General features: G+C 39.6%; 2 protein-coding genes across 3 annotated transcripts in view; both read right to left on the reverse strand.

Annotated features, from left to right (window-relative positions):
- Nucleotides 1-19799, reverse strand: part of waca (WW domain containing adaptor with coiled-coil a) — a 31454-nt gene extending 11655 nt beyond the window's left edge. The window contains exons 1-5 of one of the 2 annotated variants that reach the window (XM_063002962.1): nt 19726-19799; nt 19361-19394; nt 14585-14777; nt 10274-10362; nt 391-506 (exon numbers count right to left, since the gene is read on the reverse strand). In XM_063002962.1, coding sequence (XP_062859032.1) covers nt 391-506; nt 10274-10362; nt 14585-14702 — 323 coding nt within the window. In that variant the 5' untranslated portion in view covers nt 14703-14777; nt 19361-19394; nt 19726-19799. Of the gene's footprint in view, nt 1-390; nt 507-10273; nt 10363-14584; nt 14778-19360; nt 19395-19575 lie in introns of both variants that reach the window. The other variant, XM_063002961.1, reaches the window with a different exon arrangement.
- Nucleotides 19800-23435: 3636 nt separating this feature from the next.
- The window catches only part of fasn (fatty acid synthase), a 41251-nt gene continuing 38560 nt past the window's right edge, over nt 23436-26126 (reverse strand). Inside the window, exons 41-42 of the mRNA XM_063002963.1 lie at nt 25798-26049; nt 23436-25693 (exon numbers count right to left, since the gene is read on the reverse strand). Coding sequence (XP_062859033.1) covers nt 25556-25693; nt 25798-26049 — 390 coding nt within the window. The 3' untranslated portion in view covers nt 23436-25555. The remainder of the gene's footprint in view (nt 25694-25797; nt 26050-26126) is intronic.

Genomic DNA, 26126 nt, shown 5'->3' on the forward strand with positions numbered 1-26126 from the left:
TCAAAATAAAAAATAAAGTACCAGGTACTAACTGCTTCAACAACATTACATTCATGCAAACAGAGCACCAATGCACCTTATCTAATTCATAGGAACTGATAATGCTAAATAATAATAAATGCTTAAGATGTGCTTACAAACATCCTGTATCATATTCTGGCCTCACTGCCGTGAAGTGTAAACTACTTCACTGCATTTACTTGCCAAACACTGACAGACTCTGAAGTCTATACTTTCGATTGCCCCTTGCTGCCAACACCAATTAATGATCTCAACATGCTTCACTGAATCTGAATTTTAGCAAAATGGTAAAAACTGAAAGCAAGATGAACATTTTTATCATGCTAGAAAACAGGAGAACATCACACAATGTAGCGAGCATAAATTTACCTTTCCAACCAGTCTTTGGGCTTCTCCCATTGTGACACTTCTGTTCTGCAGTTGTAGTAGTACTTCTTTCCTGAAGAGCTGATGTGTTCTGACCAGTCATCTGCAGGTTCGTACGGCTGAGGAATTCAATCAAAAAGGAACGAAAATATATAACTGAAGCAACAAGGCTGTATAATGATTATTGCATGCATGGAAAAACGTTGTGGTAGACATCTATGGGTTCCAGGGGTTGATAATGATATTTAAAACAGTAGTTTGAAACTGAGATGCAGACGGATCGTATTTTTTTTTTTTCCCTCCCAATCTAGTCAAATCCAATTGCATTATGCTTCCTCTCTACTGATGTTGATCTCTACTCAGGTTGAGGAGAGCCGAGACTGACACACGCCCCCCCTCTGAAGCGTGCAGTAGCCGACTGCATCTTTTTACCTGCACGAGGCGAGTTAATATGTGAATCAGCTTTGTGTACAGAGAGCCACACCCTGATCAACGCATTATCCCTCGTCTTTGTGCAGAGATCGTAACCATCAGTTAATAGGTCCTGTCTGGCACCCCTCTGAAACAACAGGCAACAGCTGTTCGTGTGAGTGCCCAGCCTGTCGGATGACAGCTATGGTGTGCCAGCGTGTTTTACCGGTGCGCCACCTAAGCGCCAACCAATCGTGGTTTTATTGGTGATATATTTATTGTTTCTTTGTTTCAGCTTAGGGTTGGGCGGTATTGCCGATTTTCATATCGTCATACCGTCTTCAGAAAATACCGCGGTATACGGTATTATCGGGGGGTGCGGGCGTCTCTCTGTTAGTAATGGGTCGTTCGCGAGCGATCCGATTCTATTGAACGGCTCTTTCAAATGAACCGAGTCGCATCTCTGGGAGCCGCTATATGCATGTTTTCATTTTTGCACCGTTCTTATCGGCTGTAATACACCCATTCTGCTTCACATCAGTACGGGGAATTAATCACTCATAATAAAAGCTGTTTATTGTCGGAATTCAAATCCGAAACAGTTTTAGTATCGCGAAGAGTGAGCGCGACACACACACAGATAATATTATATTGTATAAACTTGCACAAGTGTGTTTTTTTGCAAGTTCGGACTTGTCAGTGAATGTAACTGTATTCGGTACACAAAGATGTTATATTGACATGCTAGCGCGTTGTGCCACCCCATCCCATGGTTTTGAATGGCAAGATGCTAACTGTTAGCTTAGCAAGCATAACCCGACGGAATCGCTGTCTAAGTAGCGCGTTCGAATAAACTGCCTCATAATAAGTCATTGACTTATTAGAATCCTCTCTACTGAGGCAGCTGCCTATGTAGGCAGCAAGACAGCAAGGCAGCTCACTAGGTGTTTGAACACACCCTATGTAGATAGCTCCCTAGCTTTTGTGTTATCACCTCAAAGTGAGCACCCCCACAACCAATCAGTGAGCTCCAACCACTGCCACTTTACTGTGGATGCGCGAAGGTCTTAAAGTCTCCGTTTTCAAGGTAGACCTGAAGCAGAAATTTGGCGCTTCACATTTTTAAAATACCGTCAGCATTTTTAAATACCGCGGTATACCGCAATACCATCATACCGCCCAACCCTATTTCAGCTGTCAATGAAAAACAACGTTCCACCACAAAAACAAACTGCATAGACACAAGACATATTACTCTTAATTACTGATTGTTGTTTAAGTTACTCCCCTAATATTAGTTGCTCATAACAGTTAAAACAGATCATAGTTTAAAGACACTAAGAATAAAATCAGTGTCAGTGATTATAAATCCTGTTTTTATATTTAAAAAAAGATGCAGGAATCAAACGGTTAATCAAGTCACAATTTCAACAGGCTTTATTCTAGATCATAACCTGATCATATAGCTTAGACGTTACAGCAAAAAAAGTGGAGGAAAAGGGTCTACTGAATGAAGAAAATAAATTATTGAGATTGAGTTAAATGCAGTCAAGATTACAGGAACAAAGATGAGATAGTAGGGAAGTAATCATGAAGCAATTATCAGGAATAGTAAAATGGGTGAAAAATGGGGAGGGGCAGTTCAAGAATTCAAACCAGATAGCACAAGAAAAAAAAAAAAAAAAAAAAAAAAGGAGCATCCTGATGCAAGAGTATGTAACATTAGGGCAGATCTTGGTGCATCACCCCTGCAGAATCTTTAATTTAATCACTCAACCAGCCAGGAACTTCACAGAACTACAAATCCTAATCCTAATCTCACTGACATAAAACAGCTATAAAGCACTAAAATCAGCACCATGCAAATAATGTGAGCCACAGTTCTCACTAGGAATAATTCTGAACATGCTCACCACCAATCACTGGGCATCTAAACTTATTTATTTCCAGCATATGACTGCTGATTTTACACACATGCACAATCATCTCAGCATAAATGTGAAATAGCTGTACTGTTCTGAATTAAAATCATAACCAGGGAAACCATAAACATGAATAATCTGACTGAATGGAACACTGCACGAGGATTAGTGCATGCTGGATATTTTGCATAATCCTGCAGTAAAGGTGAGAGTCTGTTGACCATTTTATGAACTACACTCGTGTAAGAAAATGCTTTAATCTAGGTCACTAGAGTGATGCATTAGTCTAATGTGCTGGGGAAAGGGGGGGGTCTCGCAGAGCTTAGTATGGCTCTTTGTACGTAATATGGTGACTAGGTGATACGACGCAGGCGATCTTCTTATTCAGTATAGCTTTTTTTTGTTTTAAGTGCATCATGGAAGTGCTCATTCAATTTTGTTATTTGTGGCTGTATGTTCACCTAGTTAGCAACAACCTGTGACATGTATTTTGTGAGCTTTGACTTTACCACTTTCTTTGCTGATGCTCTTTGCCATCTGATATAATGACTTATTACATTAGATCAGGGGTCACTAACCTTTTTGAGACCGAAAGCTACTTCAAGGGTACTGAATAATACGAAGGGCTACTTGTTTGATACAAACTTCCTGAATAACAAAGTTGCACTGTTCACCTTTAATGATATTATTATTATTATTATTATAATGAATATTAATATATATGAAGAGACTGTCTAATCATAAGTTAATATAATAAAATAATAATAATTATTACCAACGATTTACCATGGTAGGAAACCCTTAATTTAACATGCAACATTATCTCTATTAATCTAAATCTGTTTCAATATTTGGAAGTCAGAGCTATCACATCTCTGATATTTTTGTAAATATCATTCTCGACAGTTTTGTATGAATGAGCACATTTGTAGCATTTTGATCAAAAATCACACCATTTTTTATTATTTAGTTTTTTGTTTTTTTTTTACAAATGATTACTTCTGTACCATTTTGTTAGGAAATCAATAAGTCAAATCTTCAAATCATGTCTTGTTTGTACTTATCACTATCTTTGCAACATTTTAGAACAAATCATGAACTCATTCCCATGTTTGTACAAATGATTAGTTATGTACGATTAAAAAAAAAAAAAGCTGCGATGTACATGGAAGTTTTTGTGACACGTACTGAAGTGTCTCTCCACATTCCTCCCAATCATTGTGAAAATATTATGTTTTCTTTGTACGTTTTTTCATTATTATTTTTAGAATAAAACCCGCATCTCGCTCCGCATCGTAGCTGCGCTCGCTTGTCTCAGTGTTATGCACACGATATAAAACTCCACAACCAGACAAGACCAGAGCTCATATAAACATACAACATTCTTGTTCTTAAAATTTTGTATTCAGTATTGTCATTTTTCAATCTACCGTACATCAATGCAAGTGTTATTGATTCAAAAAGAACAGCAACACAAATACAATTTTTAGACTGAGCTCTACAGTCTACAGTCCATATTTATAGTTTATATACATATAGCTCTACATGCTATTTTAGAACATGCCCTGCGGGCGACTCACGTGGTCTCTGCGGGCGACCGGGTATTTACACAAATATAACCAAACTATGATCTTAAACTAATTTAGAGGGGTTGTGTCATATTAATGTGGCACATTTATCAAATCATGGCAAGTAAACCTAAATTACAATAAGCTCTTACTGTCTACAGTGGATACTGAAAGTCTATACACCTGTTACAATGCCTGTTTTTCTGTTGTAAAAAATGAGACCAAGATTATTCACTTCAGAACTTTTTCCACCTCTAAAATAACCTATTATTTATATGTACAATGCAGCTGAAATGCAAACTGAAATCTACTTTTTTACCTCTTTGGGCAGAGGAATAGTGCATCAAATAAACAAATACATGTTGTATTTATAGTAGCAAGGTATTTTGAGAGTAGCAGGGTCATTTGTTTATGCTGCCATGTCATAATTATTAAACCCTTACATAATATCGCTGATCTTAGAACCTACTTCTAGACTGAGTGACCTAAAGTTGCGTTACAACTAGGGTTGGGCGGTATGACGATATTACCGTATACCGCGGTATTTAAAAATGGTGACGGTATTCAAAAATGGTGACGGTATTTTTTAAATGTGAAGCACCAAATTTTTGCTTCAGGTTTCCCCTGAAAACTGAGACTTTACTACATGCGCGCATCCACAGTAAGGGAGGGGTGGGAGGGGAGGCGGTTGGAGCTCGCTGATTGGCTGTGGGGTGCTCACTGGTGATAACACAGAGAGACGAGTGAAGAGCCACACTGGCTAGCATTAGCTGTGAGCTAACAAGCAGAAACTGAAAAACGGCTCGTCTTTTAATTTTTCAAAATCAACATTTTTTATCAGTTCAACCGGAAATGAACACAAGCGCGTGCATGCGCGGACATGTACTTATTTACTAAATATATCTTCAGTGTAAATCGAGCACAAGTGTTGAGAATAAGGAGCAAACAGTAATAATAACGTTACGCCCAATCCGCTGTTCTGACTCTAGTCTGCCATAGATTTTCCTGCCTATGTAAGAACTATTTTTTCCTAAATAAAAGCGCTATATTAAGAAAAAAGAACGTGAATTATAAAATATATTGTCTGGTGTGTAGGGAAGAGAGCAGATTTGTACCGTTTCCGTGCTCGTGTTTTGCACTGAGCTTGTGTGACATGTAAAGTAGCGTTCTCGTTAACCACTCAAATGTTTGGACTTTGAATTATTTTAACATTATTTTACATCACCGTCATCGCAACATGAACATTTACATTCATATTTTTTGTTACGGTATAGACCTTAATTCTGGATTACAGGCATAACTAATCGTACACGTTCATACACTTAAGAAATATCTGTAACTATAAACTAAGCAGTTAACTTTTGAAATATATTGAAGTGTGTAGCCTGCTATTATTCTGTTTTGTGTGGGCAGAGAGAGATTACAATGCCAAAATGTTTTGTTAATGTTTGTGTTAAAGTGTAATTGATACACATGCATTTATACTTATGCGTATTTATTATAGATCAGACAAGATAAGCAATGTTTGATGTTCAGATTGTTAAATCTTTTTATAATAAATCATTGAAATATTGTAATTACACTCAAGTGTGTACACTGTAAAGTTTGTCCGCGACACCCTCCCAACCCGCCCATCCCCCCCCCGCGGTAATACCGTATACCGCGGTATTTCCTGAAGACGGTATGACGGTATGAAAATCGGCAATATCGCCCAACCCTAGTTACAACATGATTAAACTATTGGGGACTAAATAATTAGCTTTAGCTGTTATGTGTTATATAAAAACTACCCAGAGAGGTGTTCAAAACATGCAACCATAGTAAAAACTAAGGAGCTATAACAAAAACTGAGAGATGATTTCACTGCACCAGAGGAGCAATACTACAAAAGGATTTAAGACCTTACACATTCTTAGAGACACTATTGGGAGTATTGTCTGTAAGTTCCAAACTTTAGGATCTGCAGCAAACCTGTCTGCCCATGGAAAAAAGGCCAGAGAAATATAATCAGAATAACAAAAAAAAAGACTTGTGTAACAGCTTAAAACAGGGCTGGGAGAAATGTGCCAGTGGCAACCATCGAAAATCACTTGACCAAGATTCAAAAATGAATAAAACCACATGCACCTACTCTTGTAGACACGGAACAAATATACTGCTCAAAAATACACTGATCAGCCATAACATTAAAACCACCTCCTTGTTTCTACACTCACTGTCCATTTTATCAGCTCCACTTACCATATAGAAGCACTTTCTAGGTTTACAATTACTGACTGTAGTCCATCTGTTTCTCTGCATGCTTTGTTAGCCCGCTTTTATGCTGTTCTTCAATGGTCAGGACGCTCCCAGAACCACTACAGAGCAGGTATTATTTGGGTGGTGGATCATTCTCAGCACTGCAGTGACAATGACATGGTGGTGGTGTGTAAATGTGTGTTGTGCTGGTATGAGTGGATAAGAGACAGCAGTGTTAAGAGTTTTTAAACACCTCAATGTCACTGCTGGACTGAAAATAGTCTACCAACAAGAAATATATCCAGCCAACAGCACCCTGTGGGCAGCGTCCTGTGACCACTGATGAAGGTCTTGAAGATGACCAACTCAAACAGCAGCAATAGATGAGCGATCGCCTCTGACTTTACATCTACAAGGTGGACCACTAGGTAGGAGTGTCTAATAGAGTGGACAGTGAGCGGACACAGTATTTATAAACTCCAGCAGCACTGCTGTGTCTGATCCACTCACACCAGCACAACACCACCATGTCATTGTCCCTGCAGTGCTGAGTATATAGTAATAATCCACCACCTAAATAATACATACTCTGTGGTGGTCCTGTGGGTGTCCTGACCACTGAAGAACAGGGTGAAAGCAGGCCAAAACAGTATGTAGAGAAACAGATGGACTACAGTCAGTACTTGTAGAACTAAGAGTGGTAAGTGGTATATGGTAAGTGGAGCTGATAAAATGGACAGTGAGTGTGGAAACAATGAGGTGGTTTTAATGTTATGGCTGATCAGTGTATACCTAAATCACACACAATCTTAAACTAAAGATTGAAAATCTTACTAAAAATCTGTTAAAAACAAAACGATGCATCAAAGGTCAGTGGAAACCAAAATTATTAACCCACTGAGGTCTGGATTCAAAATGACACCAAAAATCAAAGTAAAAAATTTAAATCACAGGCATATCCAGATTTCACCACAGCAACTCAGTATTGTGACTCAGTATTGTGTCTGGCACCCACACGCCTGCATGCACTCCTGACACTGTCTGGGTATGCTGCTTAATGCTGCAGTGAATTGTGTTCTGGGGGATTTCCCCCCAAGACCTGGATCAGGGCATCAGTATGCTCTTGGACAGTCCGTGGCACTATATGGTGGTATTAAATGTACTGATACATAACTTCCCAAAGGTTGTCAATTGTAATCAGACCTAGGAAACATGAGGGCATCAATGCCTTCATCATTCAAGAACTGCCTCCACACGGTCCTGTACCAGGAAGAACTAAGAGCCCAGCGCACCAAGGTTTAAGGTCTGACAGTTGCTATGAGGACTTTTTCGTGGTACTGAACAGCAGTCAGGATACTGTTGGCCATCATGTGGAGGTGTTTGCATGACCCGTCAAGGATATGCCTCCCTAGACCATCACTAATCCACAAGCAAATCAGTCATGTTGGATGATGTTTACATTTGTCTCAAGGTGCTCTCATCTGTAAAGAGAACCGGGGGACCTGCCAATTCAGGTGTTTTCGAGGTTCCACTAGAAAACTTTTATTTGCAGTTTACACAGAACTGGAAAAAAAGTCATGAAGTATTACACTGATTCGAAAATGCGAAGGAGTTGTTAGAGGCTCTGGCATCTCAGCAACCCCAAACAGAATGTGAGTGTTAGATACATTTACATTTTCGGCATTTAGCAGACGCTTTTATCCAAAGCGACTTACAGTACTGTGACAGTATGTTGTCTAAGCAATTGAGGGTTAAGGGCCTTACTCAAGGGCCCATCAGTGGCAACCTGGCCGTAATGGGCTTGAACCAGCAGCCTTCTGCTTACCATTCCAGTACATTAACCACTAGGCTACAACCGCTAGGTAAATAAGACCTGTGATTAACCTTTTGCGTGAGAAGGTTCATACTCTAGAACAGTGTTTCTCAACCTTTTTTTAGTCACGGCACCCTTTAAAAGTATTCAAAATCTCAAGTCACCCCAGTCTAAAATGTATTAAAAAACTTACACTCTGCATCCCTCGGACTGCTAACACACAAACACACTACAGGGATGAGACGTACTGTGGTTGCATTGCATTAAGTTTTAGAAAAATCCTCTCTTGTGCAGAGATGTGCCTGTGTTTGTTTCTGCTTTAAAACATACGCACCATGAACCAATCAGATTTAACATCATTAAACAAGTTTATAGTTTATTTCTCAATTATTTGTCATTATACCACTAGCACTGCTCATTGTCTGCATGGTTTTTCTGTAGCTCGGTTACGGCTCTCAAACTTAAACTCAAAAGAAGCTTTATTGGCATGACAAATAAGGACATTCGTATTGCCAAAGCAAGTTAGAGAGAAATAATAAAAATAACAATAAAAAAGAACAAATATATACAAAACAGTTACATGTGCAAAAATATAAAATAGAATAAAATATTAATAAAAACAATAAAATAATAACAATAAAAATTATAATATTTACATTAATGAGGTAATTACCTCTCTCTCCGTGTGTGCGTGTCGCTTGCTCTCTCCGCGATACTGAAAGTGATTTGAATTTTGACAATAAACTTATTATGACTGATTAATTCCCTCTACTGATGGAAGCAGAATGGTTGAATTACAGTCGATAAGAACTGCACAGAAATATAAATATATATTATAACGGCTCCCAGAGGCACAACTCGGTTCCTTTTGTTCATTTTAAAGAGCAGTTCACGAACGACTCATCACTATAGGCAACGCACGCAACCCGCGTTGACGTTGTAGAATGGGGAAAGGGGCGTGTGAGACAATTTTTGATGTTTGAGGCGGCTAATGGTCTACATTTTCATGATAAGTTGACTTTTTTGTATTTTAAATTTATTTCATTTTCAATATCAGTAACGTCAGAATATTTTTGACGGCACCCCTGACGAAGCCAGACGGCACCCCAGGGTGCTTGAGAAAGGCTGCTCTACAACCTATTTCATTTCAGGAATACCTTTACTACTTGTAGAACTGAAACAAGCTTGGATTCTTCTGATCCTAATATTATATGACTTCTGTCTGTTGCCACTGCCAGTGAGCAACAACTATCAACAAGAAAAGAGCTGATGGTCTAAACATATTAGGATTTAAATAGCACCAAAAAGGGATTGGTTTTGCAATAGCATTATAGTATTTAGCTAACTTAAATAGCAGAGACCCAGAGATCTGCCAACAATCAGTTTATTAAAACTTTACAACTTTGCCATATTAATATATAATCAAACAGGTTTTTAAACCAAACTGGGAAATTTTGCAGTGCTTTTCTTAACATTTGTTTAAATACAATATCAGGAACATCACACAAATGAGTATGTTTATTGTTTCTGTGTGCTCTATGATCTTATGTATATACTGAATGTTCTCGACGCGTGTTGAGTACATGACGAGTGTTCCCACTGAGTAGAATCATTTTGCAGCACTTAGTAATCAATATACAGCATCTGTCACTTTGTCAACTTTACACAACCACACTAGGCACCATTTAATTTCAAGCTTTGCATAGACAAAAGCAATCAACAAAACCTTGTATATAACAAACATAAGATTATGTAGCAATTAAGTGCAAGTGACTTAGAAACCAAGCTTTAGATCAGATAATCAATCTTAACAGACAAAATGAGTTACAAGAAAAATACAAGAAATATGTAACCCCTCTTTTTCCAGTGATGCCATCCACCACTAGCAAGTAAGCATCGGCCGGTAAAGCATGCTGTAACGTGGAGCTACTTACTGTGTCTAACTTGTTGGGATTCGGGTGAGAGTTGGAGCTGAGCAGAGAACTGTGGTTGTGAGAATTCTCTTGAGGGGAAATACTGGTGCCTGAAAAATAAAATATAGTAAGATTTTATAATAAAAAAAATCAGTTTAGTTACACACATTTCAGTTTGTGGAACTTAGATGACACAACTGTGAACAACATAATAGAAACAAAAACCTGCACCGACATGCATAAAGCTGCAAGCTTAATCCTCACAATACATTGAACTTTTACTCTGCTGACTGTGTGACAAGTTTCACACAGAAGTGATGTGACTAGAAGACTAAATGTGCTGAGTAATTAAAAACCATAAGATTTTATATGACCGGTAGATTTTATATCAGAAAACCCACAATAAACCTATCAAGACCGTAATAGTGCACCCACTGTCTAATTCTGTAAGATAGACGCCAAATGCATAAAATTTAAATCTAAAATTACATGTACAGTATTTACCAAAGTACAGTATTTACCAAAGTCAAATGCTTTTATCCTAAGTAACTTATAACTGTGACTGCAGGTTGGTGAGGGTTAAGAGCCTTGCACAGGGGCCCAAAAGTGGTCACTTGGTGTGGTGGGGCTGGAACAAGCAATCTTCAGCCTACTAGCCCAGTATTTTTACTGCTATTCTACCACCAAAGCGTGATATAAATATCATTTACATTCAGGATCTGATCCAAATCTAGAAAAGTTTTAGTAACTGCAAAATGTAATGACCATAGCAGTACAACAGTAAGACGATCAAAAACACTGTGAGCAGAACCAGTTCCACATTCAGAATGTAGATTTTAAGTAGAATTGGTAGCCGACACATTCACATAAACTCTGCACATGTGAATCTGGTTGTCATGTTTTAACATGCAGTCAAACTTCATACTGATGCTAAACAGCTTTCGGTTGAGATTTTAATTCGAAATAATTTCACTATTTTTTGTTGTGATAATATAAATGCATGAAAGACCTTATCCAGTTGGGATTACAATCTCCAGATGCGGCTGTAATCTGAGCTGGCACAAGCACACTGAGGTAAGGATGCGTTTCTTACTCTCTACAGACTGGCTAAAAATGAAATGTAATTACATTTACCTGCAACATTATTCAAACAATGCTTTTTGTCAACTGTTGGTTAACTGGTCAATCAGTGACACCCCTAAATACAATCAAATACAACCAAACAGGCAACTACACAAACTACAGTCAACAGGGCAGGGTCCCAAGCTCCCCAAGTCTGTCAGGGTTATACATCGTTTTGCCATCCAGGAATCCAAAAAGCCATGAAACATGCTATGACGGATATAATTGATGTAGTGATGAAATCAGAATGAAGAGGCAACCTCTAATATTACAGTAAAGTCTCTAAGGAGAAATAAAACAACACTGTGGGAAAACGAGCTCACAGGATTATAAAAATATGAACCTCTTTTGCTTTATATATTTTCAGACCATCTTCAATGGCTGAAACTGGATGAACATGTACACTTGCTACATTGACTAGCAAATGAGTCATTAAAGCACTAAACACAAACCATCAACAATAAACATCTGTATACTAATGAAGTTAATAATTAGACACGACATGCATTGCATTTTTGCCAAGCCATATTTTAATGAGCATTACTTGGCAAACACCTTTAGTGTTATTTTTGCAGGCTATGGGAGGTAGAGTGAAAATACCCAGACTCTGCTCCTGAAGTCATTGACCTGTCACAAATGTCAGAGCACGGTTCACTGGCTTCTGCAAAAACTTCCTCAAAACTGAACAGTACACATGAAGCAGAGAACTCTACAGCAAACTGTGTTATTGCCTAATTTAAATAAAAAATAAGATTTTTTTTTTTAGCTAGGGATGACAGTGAGGGGAAACAAGTATTCAATGACTTATTTACAATGTACACAAGTAATCCTTAAACTTTGCACTTATGAACATTGTACTTCATAAAAATCTGTATTTTTAAACGAAACCAAAAGTAAATGTTGCAAAGTTGTTGTTGACAATTACACATATATTTAGCCATGTGCAGCTTGTGGTTCGAGGTTACGAGGGTCCCTATGACTCAAGGCAGAAAATTAACTAAGCCTTACAAGCACATTCCCCCTCATTTTTACAAACAGTTATGTCATGATGCTGTCATCTCTTTGCAATGGTTGGCTGCACAGATGGGTCAGCTTTCTCCAGTGCCCTCAGTTTTATATCGCTTGTAGCAGGCTAGCCCTTACTAATGCAACCCACGTTGTGATGTCACTCCTGCTTATTCTTGGTCTTCACACAAGTCCTAACACTACCTTCGACACTGTCATGTGGGTGCCTCATCACATGCCCAAAATAATGTAACTTATAGGACTTGATGTGTCAGCGGCCATCATATTCCTCCCTAAAATTTTCAGCAGTTTTTTTGTATGCATTTGTTCTTAAAAGCCGGAAGGCATCTTTCTTCAGTGTCCAGGCTTCACATCATTTTTGTAGCTTATGGTTAAATCAAGGCTTTCATTAACTGTAGCTTGGTGATGATAATATTTGACTTGTTTTTCCATGTCCTTGTCAATTTGACCACCACCGTCATGCCCATTGCCATTCTTCATTTCACCAGCATATTCTGCATTATTTAATACTCTACTTCCCAAATACAGGAAGGAGTCTATTCGTTTTTTGCAGTCTGCTGGCTTCCACAAGTGTCCAGTACTTTAGTGTTCGTCATAACTTTTGTTTTGATGCATTTATCAGCATGTTATATTACTTCACAACAGTCTTGTTTCAGCTTTGTTTAAATATCTATAGTTTCCTTGCCAGTATTTATTTATTTATTTATCATGACAGGACAGGCAGTTACTGGTAACAAGATTCATCAGTTAAAGTTTGTAATGTCAAACAGTCACGGCCAAGTTTGTATCCCCAATTCTGGACTGTGGGAAGAAACTGGAGCTCCTAGAGGAAACCCACACAGACATGGGGAGAACATGCAAATTCCACACAGAAAGGAACCGGACCGCTCCATCTGGTAATTGAACCCAGGACCTTCTACATTTACGTTTACATTTTCTGCATTTAGCAGACGCTCTTATCCAGAGGTACTTACAGAAGTGCTTCCATAGTAAACATTTCATTTCATGTTTTAGTAAACAACAGTCGAAGAACACAAATCTGCTGAAACCTGTTAGAACCAAAGTGTTGTTTTTTTTGGAAATGGAAAAAAAATTGTTAGTAAATAAGTACAAGTCAGCTTAAGTGCTTAGTAAAAAGGTGGGTTTTTAATCGTTTTTTAAAGACAGCAAGACTCAGATGTTCTCGCTGTTCTAGCTGTTGATGCGACAGTGCTACCCACTGAGCCACCCTGGCATAAATAAGTACAAAGGTAAAAGCTTGTCTAACATCTAATAATAAGTACACTTGTTATCAGAAAAAAAAAAAAAAAAAAACACAAAACTCTTGGATATCGACTGCATATACATGTTTTGATAAGCATGTTTAGTTTGTGCCATTATATAAAATCTACATTCGGGGTGCTGAACTGGTTCTGCTCACAGTTTTAATGTTCATTACTGCCATGTTCACTAGATTACACTGTATTGTATTTCAATTAATACATTTATAATAAAGTTGAAAACATTTTTTGGGAGCAGGCAAGAACACAAAGAGACGGTTAAAATAACGTGGAACAATATTTACAGCCGAGTTAAAAAGTACAACTGCTTATGGTCAACATTTTATTTTAAAACCCAGTAGATCTGAAACTAAATTCTAAACTGCTCCCCAAATATATATTTTACTCTAATGTCTTTTTATTAGACACTTACTAGATTACTTTTATTTTCTGCATGATTTGGACAATTCTAATTCCCTCCTGCTGTCTAGGCCTCCCCATCCTTCAACAATCACTAAACCTCAGAGCTAGCACATGCTGCCTTCTATGCACATGAAGCCAACCAAAGCCTATACAAACTGAATCTAACACCATGTCACTGAGTAGCTTCCTGTCCACCTCCAATCACACAAGCTTACACAGATGGCCAGGATGAGCATCCATGGCATGAATCGTATGGAAGACAGGAATGCTGTTCATTCCACTCCAAGAGCACAGCCCATCAGCACCCAAGGCTGTATCTCACTGCATAATCAGGCCACAGGCTGGCGAGGTCTAAACTAGAAGGCAAGCCTGTTTATGCTGTGTCACTTGGGAGAAACACGGTCATTCCTGATGGCAGGGCCGTAAAAAGTAAGCACCTAAATCAAAAACTAGCTCCAGTTTACAAACACTAAAAAGCAGTAAATAAAGCATGCAAACATACCTCCATCTCTGTCCCTGGTGCGGTGAAGCTGTGCTGGTTTAGCTCGGCTGTGTGCACTGCTCTCACTGTGTTTGTGGTCGGGACTGTCTGACCTGCGCAGCATCTTACATGGTGGCATGTCATTGCTGCTCTCCCGCAACTTCTCATGCCGGTGGTCGCTGCCTGGGTGACTCTTTGAGGAGTATTTAAAAGCCTTAAACAAACAAACATTAAAACTTCAAATTTCCATCATGTCATGTGGGTCATTTTAATGCTTTATGCAGTTTGCTCTACATCAAAAAAAATCACAGATGTAGCCGTTATTTGGCAAGCAATGCTTAAGGCTACCAACAAGTTAATTAATGATACTTGGTCATTTGTTAAAGAACATGTATTATTATTTTTAATATTGTTATCATCACTTATGATTACTAGTAATAGTATAAGTATTATTATTATTGTACTGACTACATTTCCAACAGCTCTATACAAACGTTAAACATTAAAATCCCTCGTATTTAAAAATAAATAGGTAATAATTTAACCCTGTTTGAAGGCAGCATATGACATCTTGCTGAATTAATAAAATGTTAAAAAATATGACCACCACAATATATGGTGATTCTTAACAGCTGTCAGAAATAATTGGGAGTGCAATACTACAATTAATGACTGTAAACAGGTCTTTATACAACAAATAGATTAACATACAATGTTAAACCTTCTCTCACCTATCCATTTACACCAACTATTTTATTCTGATCAACCTGGAAAAAGCAGGACGAAGGCAGTACTACACCCTAGACAGAGGGCCACCGCATCAGAGGGAAAAACCTGCTCACTAACACACATGGGGCAATTCTGAGCAGCCAGCCAACCAACTTCAGGGGTTGGCTGAAAACTACTGTATGTCCAGCCAGACAGGGAGGCAACATGCAAAAGACCTCACAGATTGTAACCAGAAAAGAGCTGTGTCACCATACGTTCTCTGTAGGACCCGTCACATCATGCAAACGTTTACTTCACTGTACATCTGTATAAATGCACTGTGGATACAGTCACTGATTGTAGCTCATGTTATGCACAGTAATTAGTTGTTTCTTGTCCTATTCCTAAATGAAATGTACTAGTACACTTACAGCATTTAGCAGATGATTTACTTCAAAGAAACTTGCAGTTGTGGCCAAATACAATGCAAGAAATTGAGGGTTAAAGGCCTTGTCCAGGGGCACAACAGTGGCAAAGCTGGGATCAAACAAGCAACAGTACAGCTACGACCACCCATAAACACAATGTCCTCTGAATTAGATGCAAACCAGTGAACTGAGAATCTTATACAGTGTATCACAAAAGTGAGTACACCCCTCACATTTCTGCAGATATTTAAGTATATCTTTTCATGGGACAACACTGACAAAATGACACTTTGACACAATGAAAAGTAGTCTGTGTGCAGCTTATATAACAGTGTAAATTTATTCTTCTCTCAAAATAACTCAATATACAGCCATTAATGTCTAAACCACCGGCAACAAAAGTGAGTACACCCCTAAGAGACTACACCCCTAAATGTCCAAATTGAGCACTGCTTGTCATTTTCCCTCCAAAATGTCATGTGATTTGTTAGTGTTACTAGGTCTCAGGTGTGCATAGGGAGCAGGTGTGTTCAATTTAGTAGTACAGCTCTCACACTCTCTCATACTGGTCACTGAAAGTTCCAACATGGCACCTCATGGCAAAGAACTCTCTGAGGATCTTAAAAGACGAATTGTTGCGCTACATGAAGATGGCCAAGGCTACAAGAAGATTGCCAACACCCTGAAACTGAGCTGCAGCACAGTGGCCAAGATCATCCAGCGTTTTAAAAGAGCAGGGTCCACTCAAAACAGACCTCGCGTTTGTCGTCCAAAGAAGCTGAGTGCACGTGCTCAGCGTCACATCCAACTGCTGTCTTTGAAAGATAGGCGCAGGAGTGCTGTCAGCATTGCTGCAGAGATTGAAAAGGTGGGGGGTCAGCCTGTCAGTGCTCAGACCATACGCCGCACACTACATCAAATTGGTCTGCATGGCTGTCACCCCAGAAGGAAGCCTCTTCTGAAGTCTCTACACAAGAAAGCCCGCAAACAGTTTGCTGAAGACATGTCAACAAAGGACATGGATTACTGGAACCATGTCCTATGGTCTGATGAGACCAAGATTAATTTGTTTGGTTCAGATGGTCTCAAGCATGTGTGGCGGCAATCAGGTGAGGAGTACAAAGATAAGTGTGTCATGCCTACAGTCAAGCATGGTGGTGGGAATGCCATGGTCTGGGGCTGCATGGGTGCAGCAGGTGTTGGGGAGTTACATTTCATTGAGGGACACATGAACTCCAATATGTACTGTGAAATACTGAAGCAGAGCATGATCCCCTCCCTCCGGAAACTGGGTCGCAGGGCAGTGTTCCAGCATGATAATGACCCCAAACACACCTCTAAGACGACCACTGCTTTATTGAAGAGGCTGAGGGTAAAGGTGATGGACTGGCCAAGCATGTCTCCAGACCTAAACCCAATAGAACATCTTTGGGGCATCCTCAAGCGGAAGGTGGAGGAGTGCAAAGTCTCGAATATCCGCCAGCTCCGTGATGTCGTCATGGAGGAGTGGAAAAGCATTCCAGTGGCAACCTGTGAAGCTCTGGTAAACTCCATGCCCAGGAGAGTTAAGGCAGTTCTGGGAAATAATGGTGGCCACACAAAATATTGACACTTCAGGAACTTTCACTAAGGGGTGTACTCACTTTTGTTGCCGGTGGTTTAGACATTAATGGCTGTATATTGAGTTATTTTGAGGGAAGAATAAATTTACACTGTTATATAAGCTGCACACAGACTACTTTTCATTGTGTCAAAGTGTCATTTTGTCAGTGTTGTCCCATGAAAAGATATACTTAAATATCTGCAGAAATGTGAGGGGTGTACTCACTTTTGTGATACACTGTATGATTATTTACGTCATCATGTAAACGACAAAAGTCAATAACTAAAGTGTGGCCATTTTCTGTTTTAAATAAATCCAAACAAGACTTGGATTTTGGCCCATTATTTAGGTTTTTCACCATGAAGATTTCAATGAACATTTCAGTAACAAATACTTGGAAGTGCGCTAGTTAGAGACTAGGAACCGCTAGGTAATTTTGGCTTTAATCAAACAAGAAATTCCACAATATGATGCAAACAACATGCATCAACACAACACAGTTATCAGTGTGACACAATAGTAAAATGAAATTAATATTACTAGGTTTAAAGAGTAGGAATTTTACCTTAATGAAAAGTAAAGCGCTTCACCACAGCTTCAGTCACACATGAAACTCAAGATCACTAATAATCTTAAGTAAACTGTAAGGTTTTCTATGATTAGATGACTGAAGTACATGGAAACCTGCTGACCAAATACTTCTCTTTTTTTTTTTGGTGCTAACCATTTATTGTGTGTGTAAAGCACTCACTGACAACAAACATGAATGGTGGTGTATGCTGCATTGGTATATGCAGGTGATTCTAAATCATTTGCCCTAGTGTAATATTAAATGTTATTTTGATGCACAGCTCAAGTCTATCAACGACTTGATGTTTACTACTAGCTATTTTATCAGGTACACTTACTATATTGGTAGCATATTAAGTACATTTACAGCTTACTGTTATCCCTGATACTCGGTTTGTTTTCTAGGATTTTAACATCAAGTTTTAAACTTTTTGGTTACATTTATGACAGAAAACAGTAGTTACTCATTACACAAGACTCATCAGTTCATAAGGTTATATCAAACACAGTCATGGACAATTTTGTATCTCCAATTCACCTCACTTGCATTTCTTTGGACTGTTGGAGGAAACCGGAGCACCCGGAGTAAACCCACACAGACACGGGGAGAACATGCAAACTCCACACAGAAAGGATCCGGACCGCCCCACCTAGGGATCAAACCCAGGACCTTCTTGCTGTGAGGCGACAGTGCTACCCACAACAACACTTTTGTCAATATCTTGTTGGAAATGGTCCACCACTGAAGTAATACCAGGTCAATGGTACATTTTCACCGAAAAACCAGTTCAACAGTTTGTGACTGACAAATTGTGCCTGGCTACAGTCAGTACATGTATATCCACAAAGTGCACCAATATAGTAGGTCTATCTGATAAAATAGCCAGTTGTATTATAAACACTGGCAGTAAATAACAAGTCGTGACTTGACCTGTGCGTCAATATAACATTGAATATTACACTAGGGCAAATTTTGATAATTTGTTGATGAATATAGTTTAAAAATAAATAAATAACAGGTTCGTTAATATATTCGCTATGAACGTTTATCCTACGAATCTTTCGGTATTGGTACAGCTTGTTTTTGACACGTCGGTATTATTTTCTATAAAACGTCTGACTGCTGTAGAATAACTGTAGAATAAAGTAAGTGTTTTCTTTTTTTGTTTTCATAAAATGTGTTTAAATAAAGACAAACAAAATTGTTTTTTCGGGCCTTATTCAAGCTGCAAACCAGTTTCATAGCTTGCTAGCGGGCTAGCATTAGCCTATGAAACTAACTACATAACAGCTAGCGGCAGCTAATGCCTACGTTAAATTTGACAATTACACAATTTTCATCTTAAATAACTAACACGTCATATATTTATAGTATTGTATTTATAATTATGTCGGATCTGGCACTGAAGGCGATGTTTTTTTTTTGCGCACAGAGGCCTGCAGTACTACCCAAGCCTGAACCCTGGTAATCTGATTAATAACGGATACCTGGTAAGGCTGAGAGTCCCTTCGGTCGTTGCACCTGAAAATAAAGAGAAACAGGTTAAAGAAATACTAAGTCTGACATACATGTATATAGATAACTAAACGAACAGTAACAGGGCTAATTTCTGCTAAAAGGTAAGTTTCTACTTATTTTGGTTTAGCTAAAAATGGCGGACTGTCAAAGCGAAGAAGGAAAAAAATGGTAGAGTAAAATGTACCCATCGCCGAGTCTTGGTTGTTTCCTTGCATACATTACCATCAATGACGGGTTTGTGTATGCGGAAAGTATGTGTGAAACGCGGGCTGTTTGTGTGGTTAGATTCGTTTAAACCCGATCTCATCTATTACTGCACGAGTTCTGAACGTACGAATCGCTCTCGGCCTCAGCTAGTCGGAAGAGCTCTCTCGGTCCATGTCTCTCTCACTCTCACATCTAACTAGACTCAACTGCCCCCTCTATCTACCAAACTATGAATTACTCCCCCCTCTCTCATATCTAACTACACTCTACTGCCCCCTCTATCTACCAAACTGTGAATTACTCCCCCCTCTCTCATATCTAACTACACTCTACTGCCCCCTCTATCTACCAAACTGTGAATTACTCCCCCCTCTCTCATATCTAACTACACTCTACTGCCCCCTCTATCTACCAAACTGTAAAGTACTCCCCAATGAAACTACAGTACACTCTACTGCCCCCTCTATCTACCAAACTGTGAAGTACTCTCTCTCTCTCTCATATCTAACTACACTCTACTGCCCCCTCTATCTACCAAACTGTGAATTACTCCCCCCTCTACCTCCTATCTAACTACACTCCACTGCCCCCTCTATCTACCAAACTGTGAAGTACTCCCTCATGAAACTATACTCTACTACCCCCTCTATCTACCAAACTGTGAATTACTCCCCCTCTACCTCATATCTAACTACACTCTACTGCCCCCTCTATCTACCAAACTGTGAATTACTCCCCCCTCTACCTCATATCTAACTACACTCTACTGCCCCCTCTATCTACCAAACTGTGAAGTACTCCCCTCTCCCTCGTATCTAACTACACTCTACTGCCCCATCTATCTACCAAACTGTGAAGTACTCCCCTCTCCCTCATATCTAACTACACTCTACTGCCCCCTCTATCTGCCAAACTGTGAAGTACTCCCCAATGAAACTATACTCTACTGCCCCCTCTATCTACCAAACTGTGAAGTACTCCCCCCTCTCTCATATCTAACCACACTCTACTGCCCCCTCTATCTACCAAACTGTGAATTACTCCCCCCTCTCTCATGTCTAACTACACTCTACTGCCCCCTCTATCTACCAAACTGTAAAGTACTCCCCAATGAAACTACAGTACACTCTACTGCCCCCTCTATCTACCAAACTGTGAAATACTCTCTCTCTCATATCTAACTATATTCTACTGCCCCCTCTATCTACCAAACTGTGAAGTACTCCCCCTATATTCTACTATTCTACTATAACTATATTCTACTGCCCCCTCTATCTACCAAACTGTGAATTACTCCCCCTCTACCTCATATCTAACTACACTCCACTGCCCCCTCTATTTACCAAACTGTGAAGTACTCCCTCATGAAACTATACTCTACTACCCCCTCTATCTACCAAACTGTGAATTACTCCCCCTCTACCTCATATCTAACTACACTCTACTGCCTCCTCTAGCTTCCAAACTGTGAAGTACTCCCCGTCTAATGAAACTACACTCAACTGCCCCCTCTATCTACCAAACTGTGAATTACTCCCCCCTCTCTCATATCTAACTACACTCTACTGCCCCCTCTATTTACCAAACTGTGAAGTACTCCCCCTCGCTCTCATTTCTAACTACACTCTACTGCCCCCTCTGTCCACCAAACTGTGAAGTACTCCCCTATAAAACTACACTCTACTGCCCCCTCTATTTACCAAACTGTAAAACTACACTCTACTACCCCCTCTATCTACCAAACTGTGAACTACTGCCCCATTAAACTACACTCTACTGCCCCATCTATCTACCAAACTGTAAACTACTCATCCTCTACCTCATATCTAACTACACTCTACTGCCCCCTATATCTACCAAACTGTGAACTACTCCCCAATTAAACTCCGCTCTACTGCCCCCTCTATCTACTAAACTGTAAAGTACTCCCCAATGAAACTACACTCTACTGCCCCCTATCTACCAAACTGTGAACTACTCTCCCATTAAACTCCACTCTACTGCCCCCTCTATCTACTAAACTGTGAAGTACTCCCCAATAAAACTACACTCTACTGCCCCCTATCTACCAAACTGTGAACTACTCTCCCATTAAACTCCGCTCTACTGCCCCCTATCTACCAAACTGTGAACTACTCTCCCATTAAACTCTGCTCTACTGCCCCTCTATCTACTAAACTTTGAAGTACTCCCCTCTCTCTCATATCTAACTACACTCTACTGCCCCCTCTACGTACCAAACTGTGAAGTACTACCCACATAATTACTACTCTACTGCCCCCTCTAGCTACCAAACTGTGAAACTGTGAACAGTGAATTGCCCCTTCTCTCTCTCATATCTAACTACACTCTACTGCCCCCTCTATCTACCAAACTGTGAAGTACTCCCCATAAAACTCCGCTCTACTGCCCCCTCTATCTACCAAACTCTGAAGTACTCCCCCATGAAACTACACTCTACTGCCCCCTCTAGCTACCAAACTGTGAAGTACTCCCCGTCTGATGAAACTACACTCTACTGCCCCATCTATCTACCAAACTGTGAATTACTCCCCCCTCTCTCATATCTAACTACACTCTACTGCCCCCTCTATCTACCAAACTGTGAAGTACTCCCCTCTCCCTCGTATCTAACTACACTCTACTGCCCCCTCTATCTACCAAACTGTGAAGTACTTCCCCCTCTACAAGTGAAGTGCTTTTAGGTATATCATCATTTTATGTCACCCAGATAGCAATCCGTTATTAATACAGTGGTAGCCTAGTGGGTAGAGCTTTGGACTTGCAATCTGAAGATTGTGGGATAGAATCCTAGCTCTGCCATGCAGCTACTGTTGGGCCCACTGAGCACATGTGACCAACATGAATGAGCCTGGAGACACCATGCTATGCTGCCAGCAACATCATCCAGCATGACCAGTTTGACAGTGGGTAAGGATGGTACGGGAAGGCATATGCTTGGAGGGTACCTCAAACCTCCATATGATAGCCAGTAGTATTCTGACTGCTGTTAGGTGCCGGGATGAAATCCTAAAAGCCATTGTCAGAACTTACGCTGATGCAATGGGCCCTGGTTTTCTCTGGTGCAGGACAATGCCCGGCTTCAAGTGGTCAGAGTGTGTAGGCAGTTCCTGAATGATGAAGGTATTGATACCATCACATTCTCAGACCTGAATCCAACTGAGAACCTCTGGGACCTTATGTATCAGTGCATCAGACACCGGCAAATCACACCACAGACTATTCAGGAGCTCACTGATGCCCTGATCCAGGTCTGGGACAAGATCTCCCAGGACACCATCTACTGTCTCATCGGGAGCATGTTCAGACGCTGTCGCGAGTGAATACAGGCACATGGGGGGCAATAAACACTACCGAGTCACATTATGAGTTGCCTTAATGAAATTCTGAAAATCAGTGTTATTTTGGATGAATTTGCTTTCATTTGATCATTTTGATCATTTTGCTCTTAACAAATTACACTATATTAGTAAAGGTTTTTAACTTGAACCTTTCGTTCATCAAGATGTGTGATTTAGGTGCCCCCCTAGTTTTTTCTTTCATAAAATGTAAATTAAAAGGTCATATTTAACAGGTATGTTAATAATATTATTCAAAATGTGTTATGTCCTGATGTTTATTAATTTATTAAATAATTGTATTTACAAGTTATTATTAACTACATTTTTGACGTCCATTTCACATAACATTGTGAAATGTACACACCTTTTGCCAGATCTGTTCAATTACAGCCCAACCCTGATAAAAACAATCTATTGACCTCCATCCATAATAGATAATCCAATGCAGAAAATAAAAGACCGAAGCACGAACATGTATGTTAGTGATGGTTCTTTATTGGAGCAGGTACAATAAATACTTACAAATTACACAAACACAAAAATTACAGTAACAGAAAAATACATCCAACATCGATCATCTGTGCACCAAGCACATCATCAAGGAGGCATCCAGTTCGTCATAGACTTGAACAAAAGTCTCAGATCACTACAGATTGCCTTGCTTTTTCAATTCTAATAGGAAAACCATCAGGGCTCAGTTCATGACAAGCATTTTAGTTCAATAATCACTGAAACCCTTCATTCTTACAACGTGGTAAAAAGGTTAAAGGTGATGAAAATCACTCAGCGGGTTTTAGATACACTCTGCTTTGTGGACCTGGTCAACAAACGTACATACATATTGCACTATTATTACTCATCTACCAATTTCTGTTAATTCTATGCTAAAGGGAAAAAAGGAATGTTGAAATAGTCTTCCAATGGAAGCCAAAAAGAAAGGAAGGTTTCACCTAACTGCCTGTCACATGAGCCAGCATATATTTAGTAGTAAAGGTGTCAAAACATAATTTCTGGTAAAAATTAAATTACATTTTTTTTTTATTCCAAATCAACAAGAAGGCAAGTAAAGTCAAGTAAACATGAATACAGTGTTGTACAATTTTGACTATGCTGTAAACCAATTGTCATTATTCTCTAAGTGCTTTCTTATTTAAGTGCTATCAGTTTGTGGTTTTGACGCTGCTGTGAAAATCTAAATTCCTTACAGTTTCATGCATCAAAACACAAATTTGGAACAGGATTAGGAATACAGTAAACAAAAAAAACTGTTAATACTGGTAACACTGGAGCATTAGTAACAGGATTGTGACTACTAAATGGTACACATTATTTTATATTTGTATAAATGCTCAGTAGGAGAGTTTAAGTGAGGTCCTTAATGTCCGAATGATTAGGGTTGTCTTTTTTTGATACATGGTGAATACAGAGGTCTATGCTGGTTGGAAAATTTACCCGGAAGACCGGTTTTGAAAGGCTAACATAATGAAACTTCACTCTACTGTCCCCTACCAAACTGTGAAGTACTCCCCTCTCCCTCGTATCTAACTACACTCTACTACCCCCTCTATCTACCAAACTGTGAAGTACTCCCCTCTCCCTCGTATCTAACTACTCTTCTACCCCCTCTATCTACCAAACCGTGAAGTACTGCTCTCTCCCTCGTATCTAACTACACTCTACTGCCCCCTCTATCTACCAAACTGTGAAGTACTCCCCTCTCCCTCGTATCTAACTACACTCTACTACCCCCTCTATCTACCAAACTGTGAAGTACTCCCCTCTCCCTCGTATCTAACTACACTCTACTACCCCCTCTATCTACCAAACTGTGAAGTACTCCCCTCTCCCTCGTATCTAACTACACTCTACTACCCCCTCTATCTACCAAACTGTGAAGTACTCCCCTCTCCCTCGTATCTAACTACACTCTACTACCCCCTCTATCTACCAAACTGTGAAGTACTCCCCTCTCCCTCGTATCTAACTACACTCTTCTACCCCCTCTATCTACCAAACTGTGAATTACTCCCCTCTGTGAAAGCAAGTACTGGTTTCTGATTAAATGCTTTAGTGCTAAAATGCTTACAGCAGCATTGATCATGGGATAAACTAACCATTTAATTTCTTACAGGGAGAACAGGTTTACAGGGGGTCTGGTTCCACGAGTAAACACTAGAAGCTTTAGTCACCCCGTCAGACATAGCCAATCATGTCTGTGTAGATGCCCAGCTGGCTGACAGAAAAGCTGAGCTATAAATGTAAACAATTTTACTTTTATCAACTATTATTTATTAATTTCTCAGCTAAAAATCTAAGTCTTTAAAGCTAAAAATACATAATTTGGGACCTTCACTGTTCAGCTTTCGTACAGATAATCGAAACTGTGTATAAATCTACACAATTCTAAGTAAAATGACTGTCTTTATGTCAACACAATTATGTATTTGCACCATTAATTAATGAATGATTTGAAAACTTTATGCATCTACTTCTGATGGTTAAGAGTTGATTAAGGCAAATTGTATTTTACTACTTTTATTTTGATAGCACAGCATGAAAAATGGAAAGAGAACTGTTCAGGATGAGCAATTTGGTCTAACCCAGATTGGGTTTACCACGTGGCTCTGCCAGCGAGCTGTGGATGATGCCTGTGATAGAGTCCGCTCCTTGCCCTTGAAGGAAAGTATGATGATCCCCATCAATCACATGAACCGAAACCTTTCCATCACACACCTGCACATAAACCACATAGCAATTTATGTCCATGTGCCATTATTATACCCTATATGACTCATATTACGTGCATTATCAAGTATGAGGTCCTGTCACATGCTTACCTCATGCAGGTTGTAGTCAGCTCCTAGTCCGTCTTCGTATGCGCTGCTGGACTTGGCTTTCAGAAGTGTGATGTTGCCATGGTACTTGGTGGAGGGGACGTAGCAGTCTGCAGCTTTTAGCTTGTAGTAGAACGAGGTGGCGGCGAAGCGGAGAGAGTCACGATTGATGTTCTTGTAGCTAGAGGAAATCAGATCCACGGCCTTGTTCACACGAGCATTTAGATCTTTCAGAGGCAGTAAGGTCTCCAGGAGCTGTGGATATAAGATCAACAATGCAGGGATTAAACCTAGGTTCATGGGACCTTTGTTGTTATATGGCACCCACTCTA

The sequence above is a fragment of the Trichomycterus rosablanca genome, chromosome 10, assembly GCF_030014385.1.
Source record: "Trichomycterus rosablanca isolate fTriRos1 chromosome 10, fTriRos1.hap1, whole genome shotgun sequence".
In the NCBI taxonomy this organism is placed as follows: domain Eukaryota; kingdom Metazoa; phylum Chordata; class Actinopteri; order Siluriformes; family Trichomycteridae; genus Trichomycterus; species Trichomycterus rosablanca.